The sequence below is a fragment of the Colletotrichum fructicola genome, assembly GCF_000319635.2.
Source record: "Colletotrichum fructicola Nara gc5 chromosome Unknown KSG_Nara_v1_contig01, whole genome shotgun sequence".
Taxonomy (NCBI): Eukaryota; Fungi; Ascomycota; class Sordariomycetes; order Glomerellales; family Glomerellaceae; genus Colletotrichum; species Colletotrichum fructicola.
Genome location: NW_027094051.1, coordinates 2,064,559 through 2,090,811, shown reverse-complemented (window position 1 = coordinate 2,090,811; position 26,253 = coordinate 2,064,559). Strand labels below are relative to the sequence as shown.

The following is a 26,253-nucleotide window of genomic DNA, read 5'->3' as shown; positions in this document are numbered from 1 at the left end:
CCGAGTCGTGCTGTGCGTCTTATGTGTGCGTTATGCGTTGTGGGATGCAATAGTCGTAGAGTTGTTGCTCGCTTCCGTAACGGGCCGATGTTTCTCTCGAAGGAGGCGAAGGAGCAAACAGTCCGCTTGGATGTCTCGATGACAGCTGAACGATGGCGGGCAGGGTATCGAGGAACCAAGCAGTCGAGTGGGACCAAAGGTGTTTAAGTACAGAGATCGAGAGATGCTTTCTGGGGTAAGGGTTGGGGATGCCGGGGAATAATGGGCACCCTTAAAGCATCACACGGTAGCGATAGCTCGAGATCTTCATGTCCACAATGGTTCAAGCATGTAACCCTCTCGCTCGCCTCGACCCATTCGACTAAGACGCCCCGACTCGGTAGGTAGACGGGGTAGTCTGAAGTTGGGTCGCGGCGCAGGTACATACCTGGGCTGGGCGTGAGTGGATATTGAGTACATATGTGCCCGGCGTACATTTTGACCTCTGTTTATGGGAAAACGAAGTGGGCATGTACCATCCATAGTATCCGTACGTCGTGTGCGTGGGCTATCTATCCAACGGATACTTAGCCCAACTGCGTAACAAGGAGTCGGGATCGACCAGTCAGATGGCACGGCGTGACTGGATGCAGATGAAAAAGCTGTCAGGTCACCAAGATTTGACGTCCGAATCTGCGCTTGGGAGGGTTCAGGATGGATGGTACGGATGGGCTGGCGGCGGTAGACTCGCAAGGGCAGGCCGGGGCAGCGTCCAGATTGGGTGGCATGCCGAGAACAAGGTCGACACCATCTCGAAGCGGTTGCCCCGCATTGTGTGTCGAGCAGAGCCGGGGTGGTCCCTTGCGCGGTGCCTAGTAACATGCAGAGTTGCAATCCTGCTGGGCGACCGGCTGGCGGTCCCTCGGTATCTTGTGAAGAGAATTGAGGTCTTGGGTCAAGCATATGAAAGTGATCTCGTGTGTGGTAGCACTGATTTGCGTCTGCGGCGCAATATACGGGCTCTGGTGGCTTGGCCGCCAAAAGAGGCAGGGGAGCAAGGCGAGAACGCGGGTTGGCCATTGCATTTCGAGACCATGATGCCGTCTTTTTGAATTGTCAGCCCATGATAGGCCGTTCGGGTCGTCGGTTGGCTTGAAGAGCCGGAGAAGTCTGAGAACTAAGATGGGTGCGGCGTGAAAAGAATAAACGGCTGGGGGGCGACGGTTTGCATTTTTGGAGATGAGACAAGCTTCATCGTGGAGGCAAGGAATCCAGTGGACGTTGAGCTTTTCCCAGCAGCGGCCCAATGGCCACTAGGCAGGTCCGGCTGGCTTCTAGCGCTGGAGAGGGAATCCTCGCCTGTCCAATCAAAGTATCACGGCCCTGAGGCTGACGGCTGTTCGTCGTGCCCGCAAAGTTGCCGTGCGCCACTGGTGAAGTCGTCGGACTCTGCCCAAGGGCCAATGAGCAGCTTGGCCTCGAAAACCCCAGGGCTGCCTTCTGGATCGCGCCGAATCTTGGCTGCCCTAGCCACGATGAACGCATGGCGTCGAGAGGCATCACACGACGGATTTCGCAGGAAAGAGCTGACAAACAAGCACCAGGCAAAGTGCTAGTGAACCACGGATGGGAGGGATTGCTGGCGTGCACAGATGGGCGGGGGAAGGGCACCAGTTCGTGGATACAAGCAAAGTACGTATGCAGAGAAAAGGACGGTGTCGAAATGACAGCACAGAGGGAGCGGCAGCAGACCGAAATGGGGTGAGGAAGCGTTTGGATTGGCTGGACACGCTGAAATAGCATCGGAGATTTGACGCAGGAAGCCAATGATTTGCTTTGAGTACGAGAGAACGAGACACCCCAAGTACCTGCCCTGCCCAGCTAGTCGAAGGCAAAAAAGTGAAAAAAACATTAGGAAGTGGAGGGGGCCTTTTGCTTTTGCGCGCCCACTAAAAAAACTGAAAACGAAGAAGGTGCTCTCACTCTGGGACGAGGCACCTGCAGACTGCAGGACGGCGAAGGGCAGCCGACATTGAAGTCGTCCATCGCGTGCCCACCCCAACCACTCGAACCCCTGCATACCCCGGCCTGGGCACGACGGGTGCTGGCGGGGGGAGCGGAGGCCGCTGCTGCACTTTCTTCTTGGACGGGGAACCTGGGCGCGCAAAGGAGGGGGAAAGGCACCGGGCAGTGGAGAATCACAACCTAGAAGCACCAGGTGCCTTACCTAGCGCATCTCCACCGGAAATCACACACCAACAACAGCAACTGAGCGGCCAACGACATGCGTCTCGTCGCTGATGACCAGTGGAGCTGAAGCTGCTCGATGCTCTGTGCGTCCACCCTCTTCACAGTGTTGCCGCCTCTCTCGTCTCTCAATATGGGAAGCTCTCGGGGAAGGCTGTCACTCCGTGTCACACCCACTTCGACATTTGAAGTCTTTCTCGTCTGTACTACAGCATTTGCAATTGTTCGGGTTGTCCTCGTTGTCGGTCTCTTCTTTTCTCCCCGTCGTCACCGACTTTATCGTGTGCCACGCGGGATGCCGTCAACCACCCCTGCACAAGCTTCTTGCCCGAGTGGGCTGGGGCTGACTCGACTTGGCCCGACTCGACTCGATTCAATCGGCCGAGTACTACGTTGGGACCCGAAGGCAGAAAACCAAAGACGAAGGAACATCGTCTGCTTCCTTTCCAAATACATTAACCTCGTCCAAAACTTTGCCAAAAACCCACCATCCTTCGCGATCCGATTATCCGTGGTTACTCACAGAGCCACAATAGCATCACTAACCGTGTTAGAGACGTATGGATCCTACATCCATCCATCATGCCGCGCAATGTACCTCTCACAACCTGGCCCAAGGTTCGGGCTCCTCACGCGACGTCTTTCACGATCCCGTCGCCGCCGACAACGGTTCCCGGCCTTTCAACCTCCCAACAGACGTAATTCCGTCTCAAGTCGCCGCACCGCCTGACGTTAACTGACCGAGAATCGTGGAACCCAACCCACCACGCCGGGACTTTTCTGTTGTTGGCTGTCTTGGTGGGCAACGCTCGGATCTAACAATGACAGCGAAGCCGTCGGATCGGAAATAAATTCGAAAGACACCACTGAGGGTTTCGTTTCAAAACGTCGGACCGACCACTGATAGGATGGCAATAGCTGCCAATGATTGGCATCCGAAGCCTAACCCTGTTATTCGAAATCCAGAACTCTCTGCGTCCTTTTACATTCATATATGACTCTACACGGCTGAGCGAGCCAGCGGAATTGCGACGCTGTCGTATGCCTTGGTTTCAGAACCCATTCCGCCATCACCCACCATCTTTTCCTGATCAACCCTTCATCTCAGCTCACGATGTCCAGGCTGACCCTGAACTGAGCTGAGGCGCATCCCACATTTGTGAGGTCAGGGATCATGCAATCGCAGCGTTGAGGGCAAAATGATACCGTCTACCCCGCGATGCCAGTAATTTACCCCCTTCGGCCAACGTTCGAAGAGCCTCCTGTTTTCAGCTGGTGTACAGGCATGGCGCTGTCAATCTACAGCTTCGACTTCACCCACAGGCTAACCCTGTTCTCGAGCCCAGACTCGCCGTCGTATATATCCCTCTCAACTTGGCGAGTGTTGATCTGCCGCATACATTAGCAACCGACGTCTCACCAGGGTCTTGCGTTTGGATCGTAGTGGTGTCACTTACAAACTTGGGGCCCAGCTCGCTGATGTTCTTCGCACCAAGTAGCCTCATGCATGTCTCCGTCTCGGCCTTCAAGACTGGACAAAAAGTTAGCGACTCGTCAACAACGACATGTCTTTGCACACGCAAGACTCACTTTCGAACGTCCTCTCCACACCGGCCTGGCCACCAGCACCCAGACCGAAGAGGGCAGCGCGACCAACGCCGACAGCCTTCGCACCCAGGCACAGAGCCTTGACAACGTCTGTTCCACGCTTGATGCCACCGTCGACCCAGACCTCGATCTTGTCAAATACTTCGGGGCAGTACTTGCGGATCTCCAGCAAAGTGTGTACCGCAGGCGGGGCCGTGTCGAGAGCACGGCCTCCATGGTTCGACAAGATGATGGCCTTCACTTGAGGCGCGTACATAGCAGCCAGGTAGGCATCCTCATGCGTCTGCAGTCCCTTGAGCACGATGGGCAGATCGGTGTGCTTTGCAAGCCAGGGAAGGGTTGTCTTCCACGTCAAGTCGGCTGCCGTTCCAAAGAACAGCTGCTGGCCGACACCACCACCGCCTGGCCGCTTAGCCTCCTCAGTCTTGGAGTTTGACTCTGACTCGACCACGAAGGCTCCCTCAAACTGCTGCTTCTCGTCGAGCTCACGCTTGCCGGGCCAGGGGGCGTCCAGCGTCAAGCAGACATATTTGTAGTGATCTCTCATGGCATTGATGCGCTTCAACATGGCTTCACTCTTGGCCCTGTCGTTTTGGACGTAGAGTTGCCATCCGAAGACCTGGCCTGGCTCAGCACCCTCAATGATTTGTTCTGGGGTCATTGAGGCGTTGTTCGACACGCACTGCATCGCATTGAACTTGGCAGCAGCCTTTGCAATGCCACGCTCGCCGTCAGGATGGGCGAGTCTGGCCATGGCAGCTGGTGACACAAACAGCGGGAGCCCAACATTGTGGCCCAGAATTGATGTAGAGGTATCAACTTGAGTACAGTCAACAAACACGCGCGGCCTGAGCAGAATCTGCCTGTATGCGCGGCCGTTGTTGCTCTTCGTCCACAGGTCATCCGCAGCCGAGTAGTAGTATGCCCATGCCTTCTTGGGGATCAACTTTGTGGCAGCCTCTTCAATCTCATCAAGGTTGAGCAGCGTCTCCAAGCGAGGCGGTCCCTCCTTGGGCTTCGCGTCTTCTGCCTTGGCCGGCGCGGGCTGCAGCAGAGCCAGCGACTCAGGATCTATCGTGCCGAGGCAGTTTTCGGGCTTCAGGTTCTCCTCGAGGATCCCTGGGGGGTGGATGGGATCGTATTCGTCGGTCGCATCTTTGCCGGAGAGCTTCACGATGATCTTGGAGCCGCCGGGGTGGGAAGGGAGGAATTCGGTCACGTCGTATACCTTGCCGTAGAGCACGACCCAGCAGCTCTCTGGGGTGTTGTGCTTTCGCACTGATGGTTTCGGGGTCAGCAAGGAGAAATTGGGGCAGAGAAGCCGACGTGGACTGACCTTCTTCAGCAGTGAATACCTTGGACATGATGTTTTAGCTGTTCGCGGTCTCGACTTTCAACACGAAAACTGGGACGAACCTCGACAAGACGAGCGAAGCGGGCACCATCGTCGTAATAAGTCGCCTGCCATTCGGCGGTAATTACCCCGTACGTATGGCCTAGGAACCAGTCCCGTGGGGTTTGATCTGGGGTTGGGGGAGCACGTCCGTGAAAGCAAGCCTGATACGGGTGCTTACACAATTCTGGATACGTATACGGTAGGCGTAGGAGAAAGCTGCCCAAACAGGTGCACATGCATTAATAAGAATCCCCTGATTGGTCTTTTGAATCGAACATCTTTCTGATAAGACCTTCGAAGAGGTTGAGCTTCACGGGAGTGACCGGGAAGGATTTCCAGTGCAAGTCCAAGAGTGCATCTTGATGCTTCACTGTCTGCACGTTTTAATCAGTCCGCAAACCTGTGATGACACCCAGTTCCTCTCTGGGTGCTGGCATCATCAAAATGCAGTCAATCGACCCCAGACATCGGAAGGGTGTGGATGCAGACAGCTCCAGCACAACACTTCGTGACCGGACAACCATCGAATCACACCGCACTTTTTAGTCAAAAGCTGTGGCTCCTTTTTAAATGGGGAACAATGTCGAGCAGGACCCGCCCGTGGAAAGAATGCCGCGAGCCCGCGAAAACACCGACTTTGCCCCCCGGCCGACTTCGGACATGTCGGCGCGGCTCTCGGCGCTAGGACCACCTAAGCCCGCTTCGCTTCGCTTTGGCGCGGCAGTGTGGGCAATTAACTGGAAGGGGGGGACGTCATCCATTCGCCCTTCAGCCGTCGCAAATTTCGCCCTTTTGCGGATGAGCAACACCAAAGACCATTCACTGTGTTTCCAATCGCATAGATACCCCCCACGATTGCTGCCAAAAACTTACCGATTTTGCGCTGCGTAAAGGAGAAGCTTTTGAGTTCAATCGTACCAGTCTTGCAGAATGCGTACTTCAATCACGACGAGCGCACGCGACGTATCCCGCCTCTGTGCGAGGTGCCGGCGACAAGCGACCATGGCCCGGGTAGCCGGGACTGGAGCAATGACCAGCACGCCGCTGGCCGCAAGAAGCACAACACAATGGGGCCCGAAACCCTCTAACTGCCTCACCCAGCCAAGATGGATGTCAGCGACGGCCTCACTCTCCCGACCGGCGACAGCGGCGTCGAGCGAGCAGACGGCCTCCTCCGCGCAGGAGAGCGGCAGCAAGCCGCCGGCAACGCACTACGACTTCTTCCCCATCACGCTCCCGGACGGCCCGCCGCCGAAGGGCCACTTCCCCATCGACCAGCGCGCCCTCCGGCGCGAGTTCCTCCGGCTGCAGGCCAAGGCGCACCCGGACATGCACCCGGCGGAGCTCAAGAACCGGGCTGAGGCGACGTCGGCGCGGATCAACGAGGCGTACAAGACGCTGTCGAACCCGCTGCTGCGGGCGCAGTACCTGCTGCAGCTGCGGGGGGTGGACGTGGCCAACGACGAGACGCTCAAGGTCGAGGACCCGGAGCTGCTGATGGTGGTGCTGGAGGCGCGCGAGGAGATTGAGGAGGCGGCGGCGGAGAGCGAGCTCGAGGGCCAGCGGGAGGCGAACGAGGGCCGGATACGTGAGAGCGAGGAGGTGCTGGAGGAGGCCTTCCGGCACGACGATATCGATACGGCCAAGAGGGAGGCGGTGAAGCTGCGGTACTGGGTCAATATCCAGGAGAGCCTGCACAACTGGGAGGCGGGGAAGCCGATTGTTTTGCAACACTAGTTTCCGAGGGAAAACGAGGTGAAGCGAAATATCTACCTGGTGTTGTGTAGAGAAAAAGACACCAAGGAAAGAAAAAGTGTATATCTAAGCTGTAAGGGTTCGCTCGTCATCATCGGCTGATGGTGGGCTGATGTTTGGAAAGATACCCGCGCACCGTTCATAATTTAATGCATTCACAACTCCCATGCATTCCGGCCGATCCCTGTCTCGCGCGATCGTGGCTGGTCAAAATTGACGGGGTGAGAGCGAGTCGTGTTTGGCAAAAAATCCCGATGGCCCAGACATGCGACCGCTTTAAAATAGTTCAGCGAATGTCGTGAAAACCAGCCTCCTTGATTCCGACTGTTCACCGACGGGGTAAATCTTGAGGCAGGATCAACAAGTCGGTTTTGAGCAGCTTGCCCCGTTTGAGAGCTTCCCTTCCAGCTACCTATTTGTGATGCCAGTGCGGGTCCGGCCAGACGGGGAACTGGTGACGGACACTGCTATCCTCACAACAGCTATGAGACTGGCCTTCGTAAATTGAAAAGAGCCTATTCTTCCTGTGCTAGAGCGATCAATTCTCCTGTGGTTATATATCTTGCTCTGCTCTACTATTCTCTTCCTTATTACCATCGTCGTTATCGTCACCATCGTCCCTAGTCAAGTACACATATCAGGCGGTCTATTTAAAAACCTGGGAAGCGCCTTGTTAGAGCAAGTCCTCCAATTGTGAGCACTCAATCTGGCAGCCCAGAATCTTGAAGTCATTTTAGGTCAACACAAAATAGTTTTTATTGTGTACATAAAGTTGTTCATTGACTTAAGTTAAGTACAAGAGCATGAAAACAGTCAGTGATGAGCGATGGAAGCGATTTTTCTATCAAATTCCCGACAACTCAGGTCACTCAATCCCAGTGCCTCACTGAATCGCACATGAAATTAGTTCAATGATCCGTTCGTTGTACAAGCTCCCGTCGTACAAGGCATGTCTTTGACTTTTGACGGTGGGCCCTTGCACCCCTCCACAACCTCTCCGAAGCTATTACCCCACCATTCCACCTTGCCTGCCTAACCTTACCAATGACGACCAACGGACAGCACAGCTCCAGCTCTGTGACTTCAACACCCTAACGCCAAAACAAGAACCTCACTAATTCCACTCACTCCCACGAATAAACCTACAAACGAAGGAAAGAAGCAACGATGGCGCCCTCGCAAAAGGTCGCCGAGCGGCTCGCCCAAGCCGCGTCCGCAGGCGACAAGGCAGCGGCCTACGAGGCCATCATCGCCGACATCAAGAACCTCTCCTCCCCGCCGACAATCACCTCAGACCTGAACGCCGTCCTCGATGCCTTCTTCGCCGCCTCGCTCGGCATCGTGTCCACCCGCGCCGTCCTCACGACCTTCGTCAAGGTCCTCCGCGACCTCAAGAACGACGACCTCTGGATCGCCGTCGGCACGCACACCCTCTCCCAGCTGAGCGCCCAGCCGTCCTCCTTCCTCGACCAGGCCGCCGCCGTCCGCGAGCTCGTCGCCGAGGCCCACGAGAACAACGAGGACTTCCTCGACGCCGCAAAGTCCCTCGCCGAGATCCCCCTCGACGGATCCCAGCGGAAAGTCACAAACGACGACAAGGCCCGCGTCTGGGTCCGCATCGCCCGCAACTACCTCGAGGTCGACGATACCACCGCCGCCGAGACGTACGTCAACAAGCTCAAGAACATAATGCACACCGTCCAGGACCGCGACCTCGACCTGCACTTCAAGCTCTCCCAGGCCCGCATCCTCGACTCCAAACGCGACTTCCTGGGCGCCAGCAACCGCTACCACGAGATCAGCCTGAGCCCGGCCATCGCCGAGGAGGAGCGCCTGCACACCCTCAGCATGGCCGTCAAGTGCGCCATCCTCGCCCCCGCCGGCCCGATGCGCAGCCGCGCGCTGGGCAAGCTGTACAAGGACGAGCGGTCCGCCGGGCTGGACGAGTTCGGCATGCTGGAGAAGATGTTCTTTGACAGGCTGCTCGCACCCGCGGAGGTGGAGAAGTTCGCGCAGGGCCTGCAGCCGCACCAGCTCGCGACGACGGCCGACGGGTCCACCGTCCTGGCCAAGGCCGTCGTGGAGCACAATCTGCTAGGTGCCTCGCGCCTGTACCGCAACATCGGCTTCGAGGCGCTCGGCTCGCTGCTCGGCCTGGACGGGGAGAAGGCGGAGGAGACAACGGCGCGCATGATTGAGCAGGGCCGGCTGCTCGGCCGGATCGACCAGCTCGAGGAGGTGATTTGGTTCGAGGGCGGCGAGGCCTCGGGCCAGAAGGGCAGCGGGCGGGCGGAAGTGACGGTCGGCAAGGAGATGAGGCAGTGGGATGCCAACGTGCAGAGCATGGCTGAGGAGGTTGAGAATGTGACCAACGCTTTACAGAAGCAGTTCCCCGTGAGTACCACCCCTTTCTTCGACATATTCTGTGCAAACACGGCTAATAGTCGTCCGACTCAGGAATTCGTGGAGGCCAACTTGGTTGTATGAAATGACGGCTACGACTGGATGATGAACATATCTGGCGTTGTAAAGGGGGATTACCGGCGTTCAGGGGAATCACACAAAACAAGCATAGCACATGAGACCACTCATCAGAGAGGGCACCTCGGCAGCCGGAAAGGCAGGCAGCCGACAATAGAGAGATGTCAGCAGAAAGAGTAAAAGGGTGCATCATAAAAGGTATCTAATCCAAGTCTCTCATCCGCACGACCACGTATCCCTCACTTAGCGACCGTGGGTCGCCCGACTCCTCGTCAAAGGAGATGTCCTCCTCCTTGTACCGCTTCGTGCGCCGTGACCTGCGCGAGTTGGGGTCGCGCTCTAGTTCGATAAAGTTACCCAGCGCCTCGGCGATGTGGCCGCCCATCCAGTCGTAGCCTGCCGGGGTGAAGTGTACGCCGTCGTCCCAGTACTTCTTACGCTCTCTGTCTGGGAGGGCGTGGTAGGGGATTCTGGCGTTGAGATCAAAGGCGTAGCTTAGCTGCGATCAGCATTTCTCTCCTTTTTCGCGTGACGACTTGGGTTGTGAAGAAGTAGACTTTGACTTACTAATTTGGCGCCTCATGTGAGAGTATGGCAGAGTTGAGTTGACTCCGCGCGGCGTCCACCTTCGTATGCTTAATGGCCGTCTCGGGTACCGTTAACGCGAGGACCTTGCTTCCCTTCTCAAGGGCTGTGTTGTAAACTGCTAGGAGAGACTGGAAAATCTTCTCTGGAGGCACGCTATATGCCAAGTCGCTGCAAGAGCGTTAGCACTTGTCTGAGATGCGGCCACGGTGAATGAGCTTGAACTTACTTTGTGCCGCCCAGGATAACAACCCAGTCGTACACTGTTGGGACTGGTTTACCGGCGGCGGGATCAAATGATACTGAGTTCACTACATTTCATCGATCAGCATCATACATGAGAAGCTATGAGTGAGACGTGAAGTGAGATATCGTGTGAGATGAAGGTGGACGGCGGCAACGGACCTTCGCTCGCGAACCGCTGTGCAAAAGCACCCTGGGTGACGACATCTCCCGGCATACCGTTGTCGGTGGCGATGACTTGCGTGTGAGACAAGTCCTTGGATAGCTTCTGCGTCAGAGCGATGGAGTACGGGTGGTAGACCGAGCCGTAAGCCGAGAACCCGGCCGTCAGCGAGTCGCCGAAGCAAAAGATGCGGAGCGTCTTCTCCTTGGCCATCTTGGTCTGCCTCTTCCGTGCCTTTTGTGGTTTTCTTTCCCGGCTCCCGTCCTGTTCGTCGTCTTTCGGCCTGTTCCGAACGAAAATGTGGTCCCCAGGCTGATGCCGATGTACTTCCAGACTCGTTATAAGGTACCCGATTGAATGATGCAATCGAGGGCGGGTGATGATGCAAATGAAGCAAGGCTGTCAGCGTCGGGGGTAGGACCCAGGAGAATATTCAAGCGGCGAAGGATATTGAAATCTATCTTGAGATGAACGGCTGGTACGTGAGAGGTGCAAGTCGAGATACTGTAGATGTCGGAGGTCGTTGAGGCTGATGGAGGTGACTGAGGTCAGGTGGGGAGGCAGCAGCGGTCGGGTGGTCACTGCGCGCACGGGATTGACGGACAGGGAACCTACGGTGGGGGCGGGGACGGGTCCAGTGGAAGGGGGGAGGGATGGCGAGGAATGGAACCGCCTGTGATGGGGAGTCCCCTGGGCGGGTTTTAAGGCTCCTGCAGCGCACCGGGGTCCCCCGCCTACCGCCAGCCGAACATCCCTATGTACGGTACTTCATATTGATGCTCAAAAGGCAGCTAGGCACCTCAGCACGCGATGACGGACAATGACTGTGAGCACAGGCAACAGCAAAGAGGCAGTGCCTGCTTCATCTCCTGGTCCCACCATGTCACAGCTTGCGACCTGCTCTCGTCTGGGGGCGCTGATGTAAGCTCTTTGGATACCTAGATGCGTGTCCCCGTCCACGGATGATCTGAACCACAAGCCGGACGGACCGTCTTCTAGAGAATTCCACGCAAAACGAAACACCGTGGCAACTGGACTTGGAGGACAAAACATTTCCTTTTTCTGGAAAGCTTCCTGACAAGGTTTCACAGACCCCCACGAGTGTGACATACAGCATAGCAGAAGGATGAATCAATCGTCAAGAAACCCCTGTCAAAGAGGTGCTGTTGATTTCTTTCCTGGCATATCTACTTCTTTTTGGCTTCATCTTGTATCTCTCGCCGTCTGTCGTTGGGCCCTTTAAATACCGTTATAAAACATTAAGTACATCTATACACATCCGTTTCCCCATCCCAGATTTCGTTTGGTATCTATCTCCACGTCCAAGACAATTTGGATATCATGAGTAAATCGTCATGGAGAAAAAAGTGAGAAAAAGAAAAAAAGGAAAGCCAGAGCACAAGGGGTATTGCCTCCATGATTACGTTTCATCATCATTACGCAAGTTCGGGCTGGTGCCATCGGCCTCTTTCCGTGTGCCACCACCGTTCCTTGTCCTTCTTCTCCGCCGCCGACGAGGACACGTTCCAGCGGCCAGTGCAGCCTTCCTTGCCGTTGGGAATGTCCTCGCCGTTGCTGCCGGCCATCAAGTCTGACATCTCGACTATTCCGCCACGCTCGTCCTTCGCGCCAGAGTCCGGACGCAGGTTGTATGAGATGCGGCTCTCAATGGTACCCATGAAACCTGCCAGTCCGTACTTCTCCAACAGCGTGCCATCTTCATCAATGACATTGACAAAGAACCGCGGGAACGGCCGCGCAGCCTCGAGGCGGGCCTGCGCTGCCAGACGGGCCTGGTGGAGATCGGTGCACTCCAGGAATGTCTCGGTGGGCGGTAGTGTGGCGGCCTTGGCCGGGAATTTGGACTTGGTGGGAGATCCGGGCGCCGCGGCGGGGAACGAGGCGCTTCGGGCAACAGGCTGGCGGAATCGGTCGCTGGCGAGGTCGACGCGCTCGTAGGGGCGGCAGAGAGCTTGGAAGATGCCCTCGGGATCATTCGGGGTGCGGAGACTGCGAAGGGAGGGGAAGCCGGAGGCTGCGATGCTGCGGGCGAGGATCGAATCTGCTGCGTTTGCGTGGGTGGTGTTGCTTGTGATGTCCCAGTGGAGTTTGCGCAGGGAACCAGACGCCAGGTAGGGCATGAGCCAGATGAAAGTATCCTCGGGGAGAGTAGGGGCGAAGCTCTGGACGAGGGTGAATGCTTCGAGGTAGGTGAAGTTGGAGAAGATGCGAGCCAGGGCGGGTAGGGATTCGAGGTTGATGTGGCGTAGCGTCAGTTTCTGGATCGCCTGGCTTGTAGGCAAAGTCGCCAAGGCCGAGATTCCGGCACAAGTGACACCCGGGACGTGGGAAAGAGATAGTGTGCGCAAGGGAGGGAGTGAGAGCAGGGCGTTGTCGTTGAAGGCAGTCACCGGCATGTGAGACAGGTATAGGTGCTGCAAGGACGTCAGGTGCATCAACGCCGAGCTGACGAGATTATCAGGGGTGAGCGTCGCGCCCGGAAGGCAGTGAATCGTCAGAGTGCTGAGGTGAGCCCAGTCGACGTGGTATTCGAGGAAAGTAGCGCTCTGGTGCGGTTGCAGATCGCCAGGCGTCACCATCTCGCGCTGGCGTTGGGTTAATGTTGGGACATTATCAGAAGAGTTCGAACGGCCCAATCGGTGCTGTCGCTGGAACGGTGAGGGCTGGACCACCCAATCCATGTGCTTAAGACGCTTGCGGGTCGAGAGGGCGTGGTACAGCTTGCTGAAAGAGTGGCTGTACTGAGGGTGAAGACCGATGAGGCGCTCAAAGTTGGGACAAGCCATGATGAGGGCGGCCACCTGGTTGTGATAATCCTCCAGCGCGACGCCGACGGGCGGGCTGGGGACCTTCACGGTGTGAACCATGGCGGCGAGGTACGCGTTCGATCTCAGAGTTCGTCGTAGAAGCATCATTCGGGAGCCGAGTGCGAGCTTGTACTTCTTCTTCTGCGCGGTCGAGTCTGGTCCCACCAGCTGGATGTCCTCGTATCTTAAAGTCGTCAGCAAACAGAACGGCGTTGTAGGAAAGAATATCTCACAAGGCCACTCGTGCATATTTGCACCATTTTCGAGCAGTCAGGCTGATGGAGCACAGATCCCTCATCCAACATGTCGCACAGCTTTCACTACTCCTGTCAAGATGTAACTTCTTAAGCTCGCCCAGGATGAGCTCCAGCACCTCTCCAGGCAGCTTTGCAAAGATCTCACCAGGCTGGGCCTTCTTCCTGAAGACGACAGGCTGGCTGGGTCGCTGATACAGGTAGTCGGGTCTCCACGAGTCCCTCGATTCGAAGCTGGACCTGTTGCTGCTCCATGACGAGCTCCTCGACCTGGAGTCGAAGCTGTCCCTCGGGCTGTTGACGCTGGTTACGGTGACAGTGGAAGCCTGTGAGAGCTTCCGCGGTCTGTTGAGTGGGGTGACGGGCATGGCCTCGACGACACCCTTGGATTCGGCGGGTGTTGTCTGCAGGGCGTACGGTACGCGGGCTATCCGCGGGCTCGATCGTGCGGGCGACATCGCGTTCATCGCATTCATCGAGGAATCACGCTTGGAATATAATTCCGTAGGGGCTCCAAAGTATGCTGGGGCCGGTCCGTGGCTGGCGGCCATGACGGGGGTCAGGGTGACTGCGGTAGCGACTGACGGGCGTGAAGAGAAACGGCCGGGGACTCTCAGGCGATTACCATCGTGTACGACGTAAGTGGAAGCAGCAGGTGAGGCGGAGGCTCGTCTCTTGTGTTGTTGGACTCTCGGGTTGTTGCTACTGGGGTGGGAGAAGACGTGTTAATAGGTGAGATCCAACAAGAGCAATCGGAAATCGGCAACGGCCCCAGTCCCAGTGTCCAAGCCAAGAAGGTACAAGCAATCGGCAAACAGTGAAAGCGAGAAAAAGAGAAGATTAAACAAGCGCCAGCATGACGTGACGAATGGGGGGGTTCAGTCATGTTTAATACGAAAAGACGGGAGGAAAACAGCGCAGAGGCCGGCACTCGCACCAGCGCTGGCACCGGCGGGGAGGCTGTAGCCTGGACCCTAGGCTTTCAGCGGAGGCAGGCTGCGTAAGGTACTCTGTACCGTAGCTACGGACACCAACACATCCGTGGAAGACACACACAAAACGCAACGACAGACAGGTGCATCGGCAGTGCTCAGACAATGGCTCTGATCATCCTATCCCAATGGAGCGTGATGGCACTGATGGGTGCCCGCCCATCGACCATCCACCGGCGGGGGTTGCCATGGGCCATGGAACCAAGGGCCCTCCCACCCCTCCCACCACCCCCTTGGGGGCGCACTTGGAGCTTGAAGGGGGTCCCTGGCACTTGGGACCGGCGAACCTCAGCCGTGGGTTGTCGCGGGTGTTGTGTCGAGTCTTGGGAAGGCGTTGCAAGGCGGCCGGGCTAAGCAACGCCGTAGTCGAGTCGCGCAACCCGGCAACGTGGGCGCGGCGAACGACGACGAGTCCCTACTCTAGCACTTGCGCTAGGGCTTACACTATGTGCGGCGCGAAGAGGGACGAGAAGAGTAACAGAAGGAAAAAATCTTGTTGGTCTCTGGCAGCAGCCAGCCTTGGAGCCGTATCGTGCCGCTTGGCGGGTAGCGGCGCGAGTCTTGTCCTAGCCGGCCACTGCACAGAGACGCGCGCCACTGTTCCTGGTGGAAATTAGGAAGCTCCCACGCTCCTTTGGTCCCCTGGTTCCTGCTGGGCTTATCGTTTCCTTCCGAGAAAACGTCTGCAGTCTCCGTTCTCGTGCTCCCTGGCACCAAGTGATTGAGAGCGTCCGCTCCAGGTCGGAAGGGTGGGTGATTTGCGGCTGCTGGCAAGGATGAAGGATGATTCAAATCATGGGTCTGCCCAACTTTGAGCTGCAGATTGGAGATTGGAGATGAAAGAGCAAGGGGGTCGTATGTTGCGCTGTGTGTCTTTTTGGGCAAGGGGGAGACATGGAGCAGAAGTCGAAGTCGAACTCGGGGGAACCAAAGCTCCATCCATGTTGGGGGGGATGAAGATGCGTGTCCATCACCAGAAGTGACAGCTCGCGATCAGCGAGCTCTCGTCTCCGCCCGCGCTGAGGCTGGGCGGAAGATCTCGTGGGGACGCAATTTCAGAAGAAGCAGGTTCGAGGAACGACTGCGGCATTGAAGGAAGCGGCTTGCTCGTCTGTGGGATTTTTCCCGCATGCTGCTGCTGCATGTGTCTTGTCCTTCCAAGCCTCCCCGAAAAGCAAGTGCAAGTGCAAATGGAGAGAGCATTTCCAATAACCAACACTAACAGGCACCCCGTCGGCTCAGCTCCACGTCCCGCTTGGAAACATCGGGCGCCGATGAAATGAGGCGTGGAGCAGCGCCCCATTAAACTCTTTCGGGAGATCGAACGACGCGACAACAGTCGGACTTGTATCCAAAGTCGTCATCCAGATTTCCAGATTTTTTCTTAAAAAATGTGGGCAAGAAACGGTGGAAAAACAGAAAAACGCAGCATGAACATGCGCATGCGCAGACAACGTGGGTACCAGGGATTGACTTTGACAAAACGGGATAATCGGATGAACCTGAAGCCCAAACGACCCCGTCCCAACTCGCAAATGGATGAAACCATCCTCAAAGTCAGGACAGGCATCGAAGAGGGCGCAGCAGCAGCAGAAAAAGTGCTGCAGCATGAGGCACGCGGTAACATAAATGACTAGCAGGCCCGGAAAATGACTAGTAAATCCGACTGCAGCAGAGACGAACACGAACGCATTCTCATGCAAAGTGAAGTGTACATGCGCGAAGGGCAGAAAACAGACTGACAGACAGCCTGACGGCTTATTTGACGCGCGCGCGAAAACGACAAACAAATTGCGACGGAAAGCAAAGGTGGATGATGAACCCAAGAAACGGGGGCGGCCAATGGAAGACGGAGGCGCGAAAACCAGACAGTAGGACGAAAGAGGGACTTACGAGACTTCTGATTTGCTGCTATTTTTGACATCGAGAAAGACGTGGGCGTAAACGCCGCGGCGGATCTCGTTGGCACGCTTCTCGTCCAGCGCCGAGAGGGATTGCCTGGCCGCGGGGGCAGGCTTGAAGCCGTGGTTGATGCTGATATTGTTGCTATCGTCGTTGTCGTCGTCGTCGTACTGCTGGACTCGCGTCCCGCGGTTGCGATCGTAGTAGCCACCACCACCGTGACTGTGGCCCCGACTGTAACCATGCACGCCGTGGCCGTAGCCGGGAACGTATGTCGGGTCGAATCGATGAATGCTGCCGTGGCCGTTCATCGCGTGGTTACCCGCACCACCACGGGTACCACCACCGCCGCCGATGACGACGCCGCCGCTCCCGCCGCCGCCAGCGGGTGGGATCTCGTAGTACTGCCGTCCGCTAATCATTTCGCCGTAGATTTCGGGTTTTCCGAGTCTCAATGGCTCGTTGCCTCCTCGTCTTGGCCTTCGGTGAGATTCCGTCGTTGCTGGGGCGCTGACCGACTCTTTTTCGCTCCTCACAATTCTCTTCTCTTTCTCACTCAGTTCAGCCGCACCGCTCGCCGGGGCCGTCTGAGGGGGAGACTGCTCTTTTTATTGTCGCCAAAGGGTGCCCGCAACCTTGGTCCTCATGAGGTCGATGTGCCGTAATTTTGTGTGTGTTTTTAATATATTCCAGCGTGGGGAGCTTGGCCAGTTGCCGTCGTTGCCTTGCCGTGTGGGTTCTCGATTCAGTAGCCGACCCGCCCGTTACCAAGTTGAAGGCATCACCAAGCAGGGACTGAAGCGAGCTGAGCTGAAAGGATAGGGGTTGGAAACAGTGGAAGCCAAGCTCAGACAATCCGGCCGGGACCCATATACCCAAGCAATCCGAACAACCAAAATGAAGAAAATCAAGGAACGAGTCGAGACAAATATGTACCAATGCTAAGAAAGGGGGCTGTTGCGCGCACTCGAAACACAGAGAGAAATGAGCAGCGAGGGCAAAAAGGCGAGATTGCGGAATCTCATGCGCTGACCGCATTATATCAGGCTCCTCCCACTCGCTCGCGAGGACGACCACACACACGCCTCAGCCAACACCCCCAACCCACGCACGCTCGAAATATCCGTCATGTCGTGGGCACGGTAAGACATGTCCATGTGTCGGCGCTCGCCCCCTCAGACCAGGAAGCAGCAGCACCAGAACACACAAGGACCAGGCCTGGTCCAGAGAACTTTTTTTTTGTGCCCTTTACCGCATCTCTACGCAAAGCAACGCAATATGGAGGCAGCATTTCTGCAACACAGCGGCTGGGGCATGCTTTAGTCGGCATGAATGATTGGAATGTGGGCAATCTAACCCCTCTGCCTTCCACGGTGCCCCCCCTTCGTCTAGCCCAGTCCCGCGCCTCTTCCATCAAATCGACGATGTGTCGCAGGCTGTATCCATACACGTCTACCCACAATTCCATTTCAGCACAAGACGACATTTGTGTGCAAAGTTAAGAAAACAAGGTTAACAGGGTGGGTTTGGGCGAGGTTTCTGGACCGCCGGGCGATTCCTTGCGTGGCGGAGGCGGCTGGGACGGACGACGACGACTCCCGGGTTTGCTCGCGGCCAATGGGCTGTCTGGAGGTAGCCAAGGCATATGCCATGATTCCCTGTCCCCCCCGTTTCGCGGGGTTGCGATGAACCGCCATCGACGTCCAGCAATAGGCTCCTCTGGACAATGCAGGCCATGCACACAGCCCATACAGAGCTGCGCACGTTGCCGTCGTCTTCCGTGGTCCTTTCATGTGAAGCACCTAGGCAGAGAACGCGAGACAGAGAAACAGAGACATGGACAGGCAATGGTGATGTGATTGTGCGTTGGTAGTCGTCTCGGGCAAATAGAGCCCAGTCCCTGAACGGCCCTAAGCTCGCTCCCTCTCGTCGTCTGGTCTCATCTTTTTTCGCTTTTCGCCCAGGGCTCGTCGTCCGGACCTTCAGACCAACGAATGAGGTGACCCGCGAAGCATATCGGCGAGAGGTTGGGGAGATCCCGTTCCGCCCTGCAGCGTCAAACACACACACCTTCACACGCCCACACGCACCAAGATTGGAAAGGACGTACGTACGGGGGTTGTTGCTGCAGCTGGCCATGACGGGATTGTCGGTCTGGAGTGTTTCGAGCTTTCGATCCATGGCACAGACGGGGCTGGAACCTCGAGGGCTGCAGCATCGGGTACGCCGCTGCTTTCCTGCCTTGGCGGATTGGCTAAACCGCTCTCTCTCTCTCCAGCACACCAGGAACAGAATGCCGTGGATGTTGCTTCAAGTGGGAACTCCAACGGACGACATGGCAAATCCCACCGGGCTTCCTTTTCCCCTCTTCAGCTGAGAGCTGAGAGGCCCGGCTTGCACCCTGGACGCCGTAGCGCGTGCTGAGGTCGCATCAACGACGCCTCGTCAATCTTGAAAGGCGCTTACTCGCATCCGCCTCCCGCTGACTTCCCGCGCACTCGAAGCAACCCATCTTGCCCAGGGCTGTTATCGCTATCATCGCAATTTCGATCTCACGACTCATCTCAACAACAGCCCGAGAGCGGTACCGGCGAGATGGTGTGATGATGGTATCCAGTCCCTCCCGCCCGGGCCATCCCATCTTCTCTTGCCTGCCCTTCGTCCCAAGCCGAGCCGAGAGAGGGTGATGGGACTTTTAGGTGGAATGCAAATAGCCATGCTGGAGGGGATAGTCCCGAGAGATCGGAGCAAGGTAACTCGTTTGGGCTAAGTCGTTGCCCTGGTGAGAAACTCGTTTCAACGGGCGTCCCTGCTGTTTCCTGCCCTAGACCCAACTCTTAGCGCAAACGGCCCAACCTCTGGACTTTTTTATTCTGTCCTTTTGGGGCGAGGAATGTTATCGACAATGGCTCTGCATTGTATGCATCTGTCATTCTTAAACTGCGTCGCAGGCGAGGTACTTCTTAGCGAGCGCTGGGCTAATGCACCCGCGTCTGTTCCTGGAGGCGCCGCCGCTTGCGCGTCAAAGTGCGCGATAATGATGCTGCTGCTGCTGCAAGGGCGCCACCGGCCCGGCTTTCTCAACAGCCGACTTTGTGAAAAAGGATCCATGAAACTTGGAAGGATTGGATGTGGATGGTGTGGACCAGACGCCTCCCGCCCTTCAGCCCAGAGACTTGACAGTCACAGATTGAACGAGACAGGCGTCATGATGCGCCTCCGTTTCTTCTTCTTCCTCTTCAGTCGCCGCCCCCCGGAAACTGGGACGGACAGTCACCGGAAGGCAGAGTGGGGATCTTCCTGTCACCGCAAACCTACCTTGCCTGGCTCCCAGCCTCTCTTTCCGGGGCAATGGGGGCCGCGGCGGCTTGCCGACATCTCCGCATTGCATCATCGCCTTTCTTGCCGGCTGAACCACCCCCGTTGAACGGATATCTCGGTTTGGAGAGTGGGTGCGTGTTCCTCCCCACCCGCGTGTGATATTCCTAGCTACAACACAACGGCGTGCCGCCGCCGTCTCGGCACGAAAGTCCAAGAACCCCAACTACCTTGATCGAACTATTTCCCAATGCCTGCAAAACCTGGTTCGGTTTTTCCCATGGGCCCATGACCCCATCATTTCTCTGTCCAGAAGAAGAAAAAACAAATCTCAGCAACGTCCAGGCCTTCTTCGTGCACAGAGGTTTCGCCAAAACGGACGGAGGGCCGCGCACTGCCCCTCGCGCGGGATTTAAGGTGAGGTTCGTGGGGCCAAAAAACGTCCAAACTCCCTCTCGCCAAAAGAAGTGCACCGGCGGTCCGTTCTGTTGGCCCAGTTCCTTGGACGACCCGGTTCGTCCACACGTGCTTGCCGTGAACCGGGTTCCGCTGTCATCGAACTTAGTCCCCTTCATAACGAGGCCTCGTGGTCCGGAACAAGCATCGCAAGGACTGGACAACAACATGGTCCGTGAGGTCAGACTTCACACCTCACCAAATTCAACTATGAATAGCTCAGGACTCTGGCCCTCGGACGCCATCGCATGCTTGGCTCTGCGTGTAGGGACAGACAACAACGCAGTTCGTCCTGCGATCTCAGATATCCCTGTGGCGACCGACAGCTTGCATTGCATCTTCAGATCGGATCCCCGATGGGCGCGTGCTCTGCATATGCGCCTTCGATGGCGTCGCAGTCTGCATGAAGAGAGAAGAAGGGCGAAGTCCGAAACCTTTGGTCATTAGGTATGTACAGCTGGCTGCCTCCGTGAAGCTGCTATTATGAACGTTATATATAGACTCGGGTAGCAGTTCTTGCCACCCGTGGGTAAACCACACCATGGCACTCCGCCGCTTGAGGAGTGCCCGCACCCTTTCTCATGTTATATACAAGTCAATCATCTATAAAACGTGATCAAAACACAATACCCGTACGTCGACATGTCATCAAGCCACCGAGAACTGTACTCGGCGAGCTGGCTTAGTGTCTGATTCATGCAAGTCCTGAGGTGGAACGCTCTCTTGATGGTCAATGACCGGGGTCTCTGCAGTGCTGGACTCGCCGTTCATCGCGATGTTGACGGATGGGACAGCATCATCTTCGGCGAATCGCGCTCTGCGCGCAGGGCGGGCAGGCGCACTCCGTGGTTCTGGACTGCGAGAACGTTTTCTTCCGTTGGTAGTCTTGACGTTCGCCGGTTTTCGATTCTTGATGGGTGAGCTGGGACCAATGTCACCCATGATGAGGTCCTGGTCAGGATGGTGTTCTCTTCCGAAACCGCTGCCGAATACTGGTTGGGGATATTTCAGCGGAACTGCCTGAGCCAGTTTCTCCATCTCGCCCTCGGGCAGCGGTATGATGGCGGCGTTCAGGATCCAGTTGTAGATCGGACGGTCGTCCAACATTGTCTTGCACTTCCAGTGCTCGATCTGGGACATGCTCTTCTTCCTCTCAACAATCACTTCCTCGATACTGCCACGGAGAATCAACGTCTCTACTGTAACGGGCTTCTGCTGACTGATACGCCGAGCTCGTCCAACAGCTTGTGCCTGTATCTGGGGGTTCAGGACCGGGTTGATGAAGTAGATCCTCGAAGCCGCGCGCATATCCAGACCGACAGCTGCTTGGGACAGGTCCATGAGAATTACGCTGTTATGAATGTAAGAGACTACTCGGTGAAGCAGGTAGGTAGCAAACTGACCGAAACTTGTCTTCGTGGTTGAATGTATTGATGTACTGCATCTTTCGATCGTAAGCCAGTGATTTGGCGTAAATTAGGTGTGACACTGAAATCTGCGTTCGTCAAGTTAGCTTCGCGTTGCATAGACTGTGCATAGACTGTAGGTGCCTACTCACCACGTCGAGCATGCTGGCCAAGTACCATGCCACATTCTCATTTTCATAGAAGACAATGATCTTCTCCGTCGCTTGATGTTCCACAATGCTATCGAGCAAGTACGACAGCTTGGCTGACACCGTAGAAACTAGCTCTGCCATCAGAAGGTCCTCCGGCAGATCCTGTTGAGAGAAAGACTCTTCAGGGGCGTGGAAAGCGTTGGCGCGCAGATGCCGAGGCGTCCTTTCCCCTCCAAGCTTTGTGTTTCCTGCGAGTGTGTCCGGAAGCTTGGTTGCTCGTCGTTCCGCCTTGGTGGATCGGGCGCTGGTGATGCTGCCGTCAGCCATCATCTTATAGCCTTCCTCCTTAAGCTGGCCATTCATCAGACTGTTCAACTTGGTTGCATCTCCCAGCGAAGAGCGGATGACCTTCTGAACACCCATCACCATACCTGCGTCGGTACAAGTTGGGTTGGTATCCTGATCGTCCATAGACCAGGCTTTACTAGCACCATTTGGAAGAAAGTCCTGAACAAAGATGGGGATCTCGTTGAACTGGTTGCTGAGCTGTTTCAACGGATTGCTGAGGGCAATGCGAGCCACTGTCATGGCCTTTTCGAGCAAAATCTTATCACTCGGGCTGATCGGTACCTTCTTTTCCTTCAAAAATTCTTCGGCGGTATCGAGCGACTTCTGTAAGTCTTCGGGCGCATAGAATGAACCACCGAAGAAGCTAGCCTGCTTCAAGTTGTGTAGTAGCTGGAGGAGTGACTTCTTCTGTCGAGGATGGAAAAAGTAATCTACATCCTGCCGTTGTGACTGTACTGCGTTGAAGATGACCATCATCGAGAAGATGTTGAGCGATAATTTGTCTTGATAGGAACCTTCAAGAACAACAATATTCTCATCGACGGCAGGAAGCAGCTTGTTGAGTTCAGACAGCTGGTGCCTGATGAGCAGCGTGTTCAACGTTGCCCTGAGAATTCCCTTGCGTCCGCTACTCCTCGAGCTGTGCCGCGGCTGCATCACATAGACGGCCCAGTCTGCAGGCGTATCTTCCGCTTCATGATAGGTATTTGACCAAGGCCGGGCGTTCAGGTACAGCGATGCTATCGCTCCTACCTTCTCAAGATCTTGCTTCTCCGTGTCCGCAGAAGCCATCTTGTCTCCAGCGCTGGCTACCTTGCTCTTGCCGTCTACACCGTACAATCCTGGAGTTGGTGTTCCGGTGACGATCCATCGAGAAGTAATCTGCATCAAGTCCAGAGCTAGCAGCAGGTCGCTCTTGCTCGAAATCCTGGAATATCCAAGCTTGTGGCCTTCATCAACAATGCAGCGCTTGAAGTGAACTTCTGTCAGGGGACACCCATGTAGCATAGTCTGCTTGTATATCCTGCCGAGTCGGGACTGAGAAATGAGGACGATATCGTACTTTGCCAAGGAAGGGGCGTCGGGAATTTCTCCCACCTGACTGGCCAGGGTGAGGACCTTGAGACCAGCTCGATCCTGGCGAGCGGTGTGCTTCGCAATCTCTTGTTCCCATTGTTTCATGAGGTTGTTTGGGACAACCACCAACGATGCGTGACTGTGCAATATCTTTGTTGGTGGCGGCTCGGCCGTCAATTGGTATCGACTGCTTCGCTTAGGCGGAGCAGGTGGAACATGGTAAAAGCCAGGATTCCGTTCAATAGCAGCAATGCATTTTGGGAACTCCAGATCCTCCACGGTGCCGTATGTGTTAAAGTACGTCTTCCAGGGAGCCGCGTTTCGAGTGATGCATGAAGCCGCCATATCTGCGAGAGATGCTACCCGCTTTCTCATAGGAACGTCGTTTCCACGGTAAATCTCTGGCGTTTGGGTGGCCGAGTGCTTGGTCGCTAGAATCACAGACAGGCAGATGAGCGTCTTGCCTGCCCCCATCTGCTCGGCAAGGATGCCACCTCTGACTCCATCATAAAACCGTGGCTCTTTAAGAAGTACGCTCTGGCTGGGGTCGAAGTAGAACGTGGCGCCATTCTGGTCAATGCTCTTGAGTAGGCGGGGGTCGAGGACCTGGCCGGGCTCGCTTTCTCGCTCAATCATCAGGGCTGCTGATCGGCGCTGGTAATCATAAAGTGTCGTGGTAAGGCCAGGAACGTCGCTCTCCAGAACTGCATACGCCGCCTCACGGTCCCCGTGATTGGTGATGACGTTCGGGTTGGGGTCTGGCGAGGGCATGCTGTTGAACATCTCCAAAAGCGTGCGAGACTCATCTTCGTCGTCGAACTCCTCCTTCAAGTGATCACTGAGATTGACGGGTATATGGGCAGGCCGGCCTGACCAAGTTTGCGGTGAAAAGTCGAGGGCTGCGAAGAGTAAGCCGCGGGAGTGCTTCAGCTTATTCCGCTCACGATCGACGAGGCGCCTGTCAACGTCATCGGGCAGCATGTAGACTCTGATGATGGCAACATGATCTTGAGAGACAAAGACTTGCAACAGAATCCATCTGGCGGCCGCGAGATTCCTGAACACCGTGACGGGTTTTGACCTCAAAAGAGCCTCATCCGTGTCGTCAAAGTTCGCCAGCTGGGTGGTGCTGATGTCGGGGACCGGATCTGCTGGATTAATGTCCGCCCAGTTTCCGTAACGGTCTCGCAATCGCTTCCAAACATCGCTTTGAATACCGGAATTCTCCCTGGCGATGACCAAGCATCCCATGGGGAGGTAGTTTGATGGCGTCGACATTGGGCAAGGGAGTTGCCACCGGGGGCGCCCGGTTCGCTGAGGTATTAGGTGGTGCAAGTCATGCGGCGGAGGCCACGTAATTGCCGCTGCGAAGTTGAGATAGCCTCGATTTGATTTGATATGTATGGCCAATGTCGATGGTGAAGATAGATCTCCCAAAAAAAAATAGGTACGTCGCTGACGTTTCAGTGTAAGAGGCAGAAAGTGTGAAGGTGAGGTGAAGGTTCCGAGTGGAAGCCTAGTCACAGTGAATGAGGCGACCGCTCACACAGTCTGCCTCACAGATCACGGCGCCACGCACAGTGCGGCGGATTGGCGGCCGGAACAAGGCAAGTGCAACCCAGGATCCTTCCCAACTTAAATGTATAAGTCGTGCAACCGTTGTTCTCCATCGTATAAACTCGGTGCAATAATATCAAGGTGAGAAGCTTTCCGGAGCCTAGATCAAGGTGATGGACGTGAATACTACGAGACATACACACGATTTGGTCAGAATGGAACGGATGAGAAGCGACCGCGCCAGTGGAAAGTTCGTACCCAGCAATAGTGAGCGACGACATCTAGAAGAATACTGATACTTCGATCAGAAGACGGGTTTCAAGGATCTGTTCACTGTCACACCTTCACCGATCGGGAGTGTCCGAGTAGCAAAACTCAATTGTATTTTACTAAATTTCCCCCAACTTCAGCCGAATTATCATGTCCACGAATTAAACCAGGAATTCAAGCTCCCCAGAGCGTAAACTCCCTTCGCCAATGTTTCATGACCCAAGTTTCCCCACCACGCATAGCCAAGAGGAGATTACCGCCGTTTCTCTTTTGCTGTCCTGCACCAAAACCCGCGCGCGAGATGCCTTTCACGGCAACGGCCGCGATATCCCAGGGAGAATGTTTCTTAGTTCTTCTTGCCCTTGGGGGTTGAAGTGGCCTTGAAGTTAACGGCCTGGCTGGTCTTGCCCTTGGAGGCGGTGTCGGTCTTGACGTTGTTGTCGAGCTTCTTCTGCTCGGCGTCGATCTTGGCCTGGTTGCTGGCACCCTGGGCCTGCTGGACCTGCAGGGCGAGGACCTCGAGCTGGAGCTTGAGGACCTTGTTCTTGATCTTGCCGACCGAGAGGGCATCCTTGTCAGCGCCAGAGGCCTTGGCGATAGCGTCGTTGAAGCCACCGGCGTCGGTCTCGGCTCCCTCGGCGGCAACACGGGCAGCCTGGAGGATGGCGAGATCGTCCTTGCTGACGCCCGCGAGGTTGGCCTTGATCTGGTCGATCTGTTTGGTGTTAGTGGACGGTGATGGTGATGTATGACTGTTGAAAGTGACTTACGGGGAACTTCTGGGCGACCTCAGCGAGGGCGTTTCCGCCAACGCCGTCAGAGACCTGGAACTGGGAGTAGTCCTGGACGGACAAAAGCTTGGCCTGGCGGCTCTCGACGGGAGCGGAGAAGCCGGTGGCGGCAAGGGAGAAGAGAACGGCGACCTTGGTGAAGTACATTTTGTCGTTGGTGGTTGATGTCGGTGTGTTGACGAAAGGTATTGGTGAATTGTATAATATTTACAGTTTCAAGGTTATTGACCGGCAAAGAGTGAATGGGACAGCGCTGCTGTGGAATGAAGGGAATGGATATTATTGAAGATTGGATGAGATGAAGCTGATGATGAGAAGAGACAAGACAGATGATGGTCGGGGCGAGCGGGAGGATCTTATACCACGAGTTCCTATAGCCAAACCGTACTGTTGCTCCATCTGGTTGTCGCCCTGGACCCCGCGGCTTCCCTCTTCGCCCCATCCC

The 26,253-nt window shown here is 56.0% G+C and overlaps 8 protein-coding genes across 8 annotated transcripts; 2 read left to right on the top strand and 6 right to left on the bottom strand.

The window, feature by feature from the left end:
* Positions 1-3,525: 3,525 nt before the first annotated feature.
* Positions 3,526-5,667, bottom strand: CGGC5_v000594 (Cytochrome b2; the record flags this gene model as incomplete). The annotated part of the gene is made up of 6 exons (XM_032032279.1): positions 3,526-3,615; positions 3,684-3,757; positions 3,817-5,112; positions 5,171-5,189; positions 5,251-5,357; positions 5,631-5,667. 6 exons carry the CDS (start codon positions 5,665-5,667, stop codon positions 3,526-3,528), a joined length of 1,623 nt encoding a protein of 540 aa, XP_031888553.1.
* A 565-nt stretch (positions 5,668-6,232) lies between these two features.
* Positions 6,233-6,967, top strand: CGGC5_v000593 (J-type co-chaperone JAC1; the record flags this gene model as incomplete). The annotated part of the gene is made up of 1 exon (XM_032032280.1): positions 6,233-6,967. The coding sequence occupies one exon, from the start codon at positions 6,233-6,235 to the stop codon at positions 6,965-6,967; it is 735 nt and encodes a 244-aa protein (XP_031888554.1).
* A 1,185-nt stretch (positions 6,968-8,152) lies between these two features.
* Positions 8,153-9,472, top strand: csn-4 (COP9 signalosome complex subunit 4; the record flags this gene model as incomplete). Its single annotated transcript, XM_032032281.1, has 2 exons — positions 8,153-9,379; positions 9,443-9,472. The coding sequence occupies 2 exons, from the start codon at positions 8,153-8,155 to the stop codon at positions 9,470-9,472; spliced, it is 1,257 nt and encodes a 418-aa protein (XP_031888559.1).
* Positions 9,473-9,668: 196 nt separating this feature from the next.
* On the bottom strand, positions 9,669-10,670 carry CGGC5_v000591 (uncharacterized protein; the record flags this gene model as incomplete). Its single annotated transcript, XM_032032282.1, has 4 exons — positions 9,669-9,960; positions 10,034-10,222; positions 10,281-10,362; positions 10,457-10,670. The coding sequence occupies 4 exons, from the start codon at positions 10,668-10,670 to the stop codon at positions 9,669-9,671; spliced, it is 777 nt and encodes a 258-aa protein (XP_031888560.1).
* Positions 10,671-11,893: 1,223 nt separating this feature from the next.
* CGGC5_v000590 (uncharacterized protein) lies at positions 11,894-14,090 on the bottom strand (the record flags this gene model as incomplete). Its single annotated transcript, XM_032032283.1, has 2 exons — positions 11,894-13,469; positions 13,519-14,090. 2 exons carry the CDS (start codon positions 14,088-14,090, stop codon positions 11,894-11,896), a joined length of 2,148 nt encoding a protein of 715 aa, XP_031888557.1.
* A 2,330-nt stretch (positions 14,091-16,420) lies between these two features.
* On the bottom strand, positions 16,421-16,855 carry CGGC5_v000589 (uncharacterized protein; the record flags this gene model as incomplete). Its single annotated transcript, XM_032032284.1, has 1 exon — positions 16,421-16,855. One exon carries the CDS (start codon positions 16,853-16,855, stop codon positions 16,421-16,423), a length of 435 nt encoding a protein of 144 aa, XP_031888558.1.
* A 4,000-nt stretch (positions 16,856-20,855) lies between these two features.
* Positions 20,856-24,468, bottom strand: CGGC5_v000588 (putative ATP-dependent helicase; the record flags this gene model as incomplete). Its single annotated transcript, XM_032032285.1, has 3 exons — positions 20,856-21,558; positions 21,611-21,702; positions 21,766-24,468. 3 exons carry the CDS (start codon positions 24,466-24,468, stop codon positions 20,856-20,858), a joined length of 3,498 nt encoding a protein of 1,165 aa, XP_031888551.1.
* Positions 24,469-25,363: 895 nt separating this feature from the next.
* Positions 25,364-25,955, bottom strand: CGGC5_v000587 (uncharacterized protein; the record flags this gene model as incomplete). Its single annotated transcript, XM_032032286.1, has 2 exons — positions 25,364-25,732; positions 25,788-25,955. The coding sequence occupies 2 exons, from the start codon at positions 25,953-25,955 to the stop codon at positions 25,364-25,366; spliced, it is 537 nt and encodes a 178-aa protein (XP_031888552.1).
* Positions 25,956-26,253: the final 298 nt, after the last annotated feature.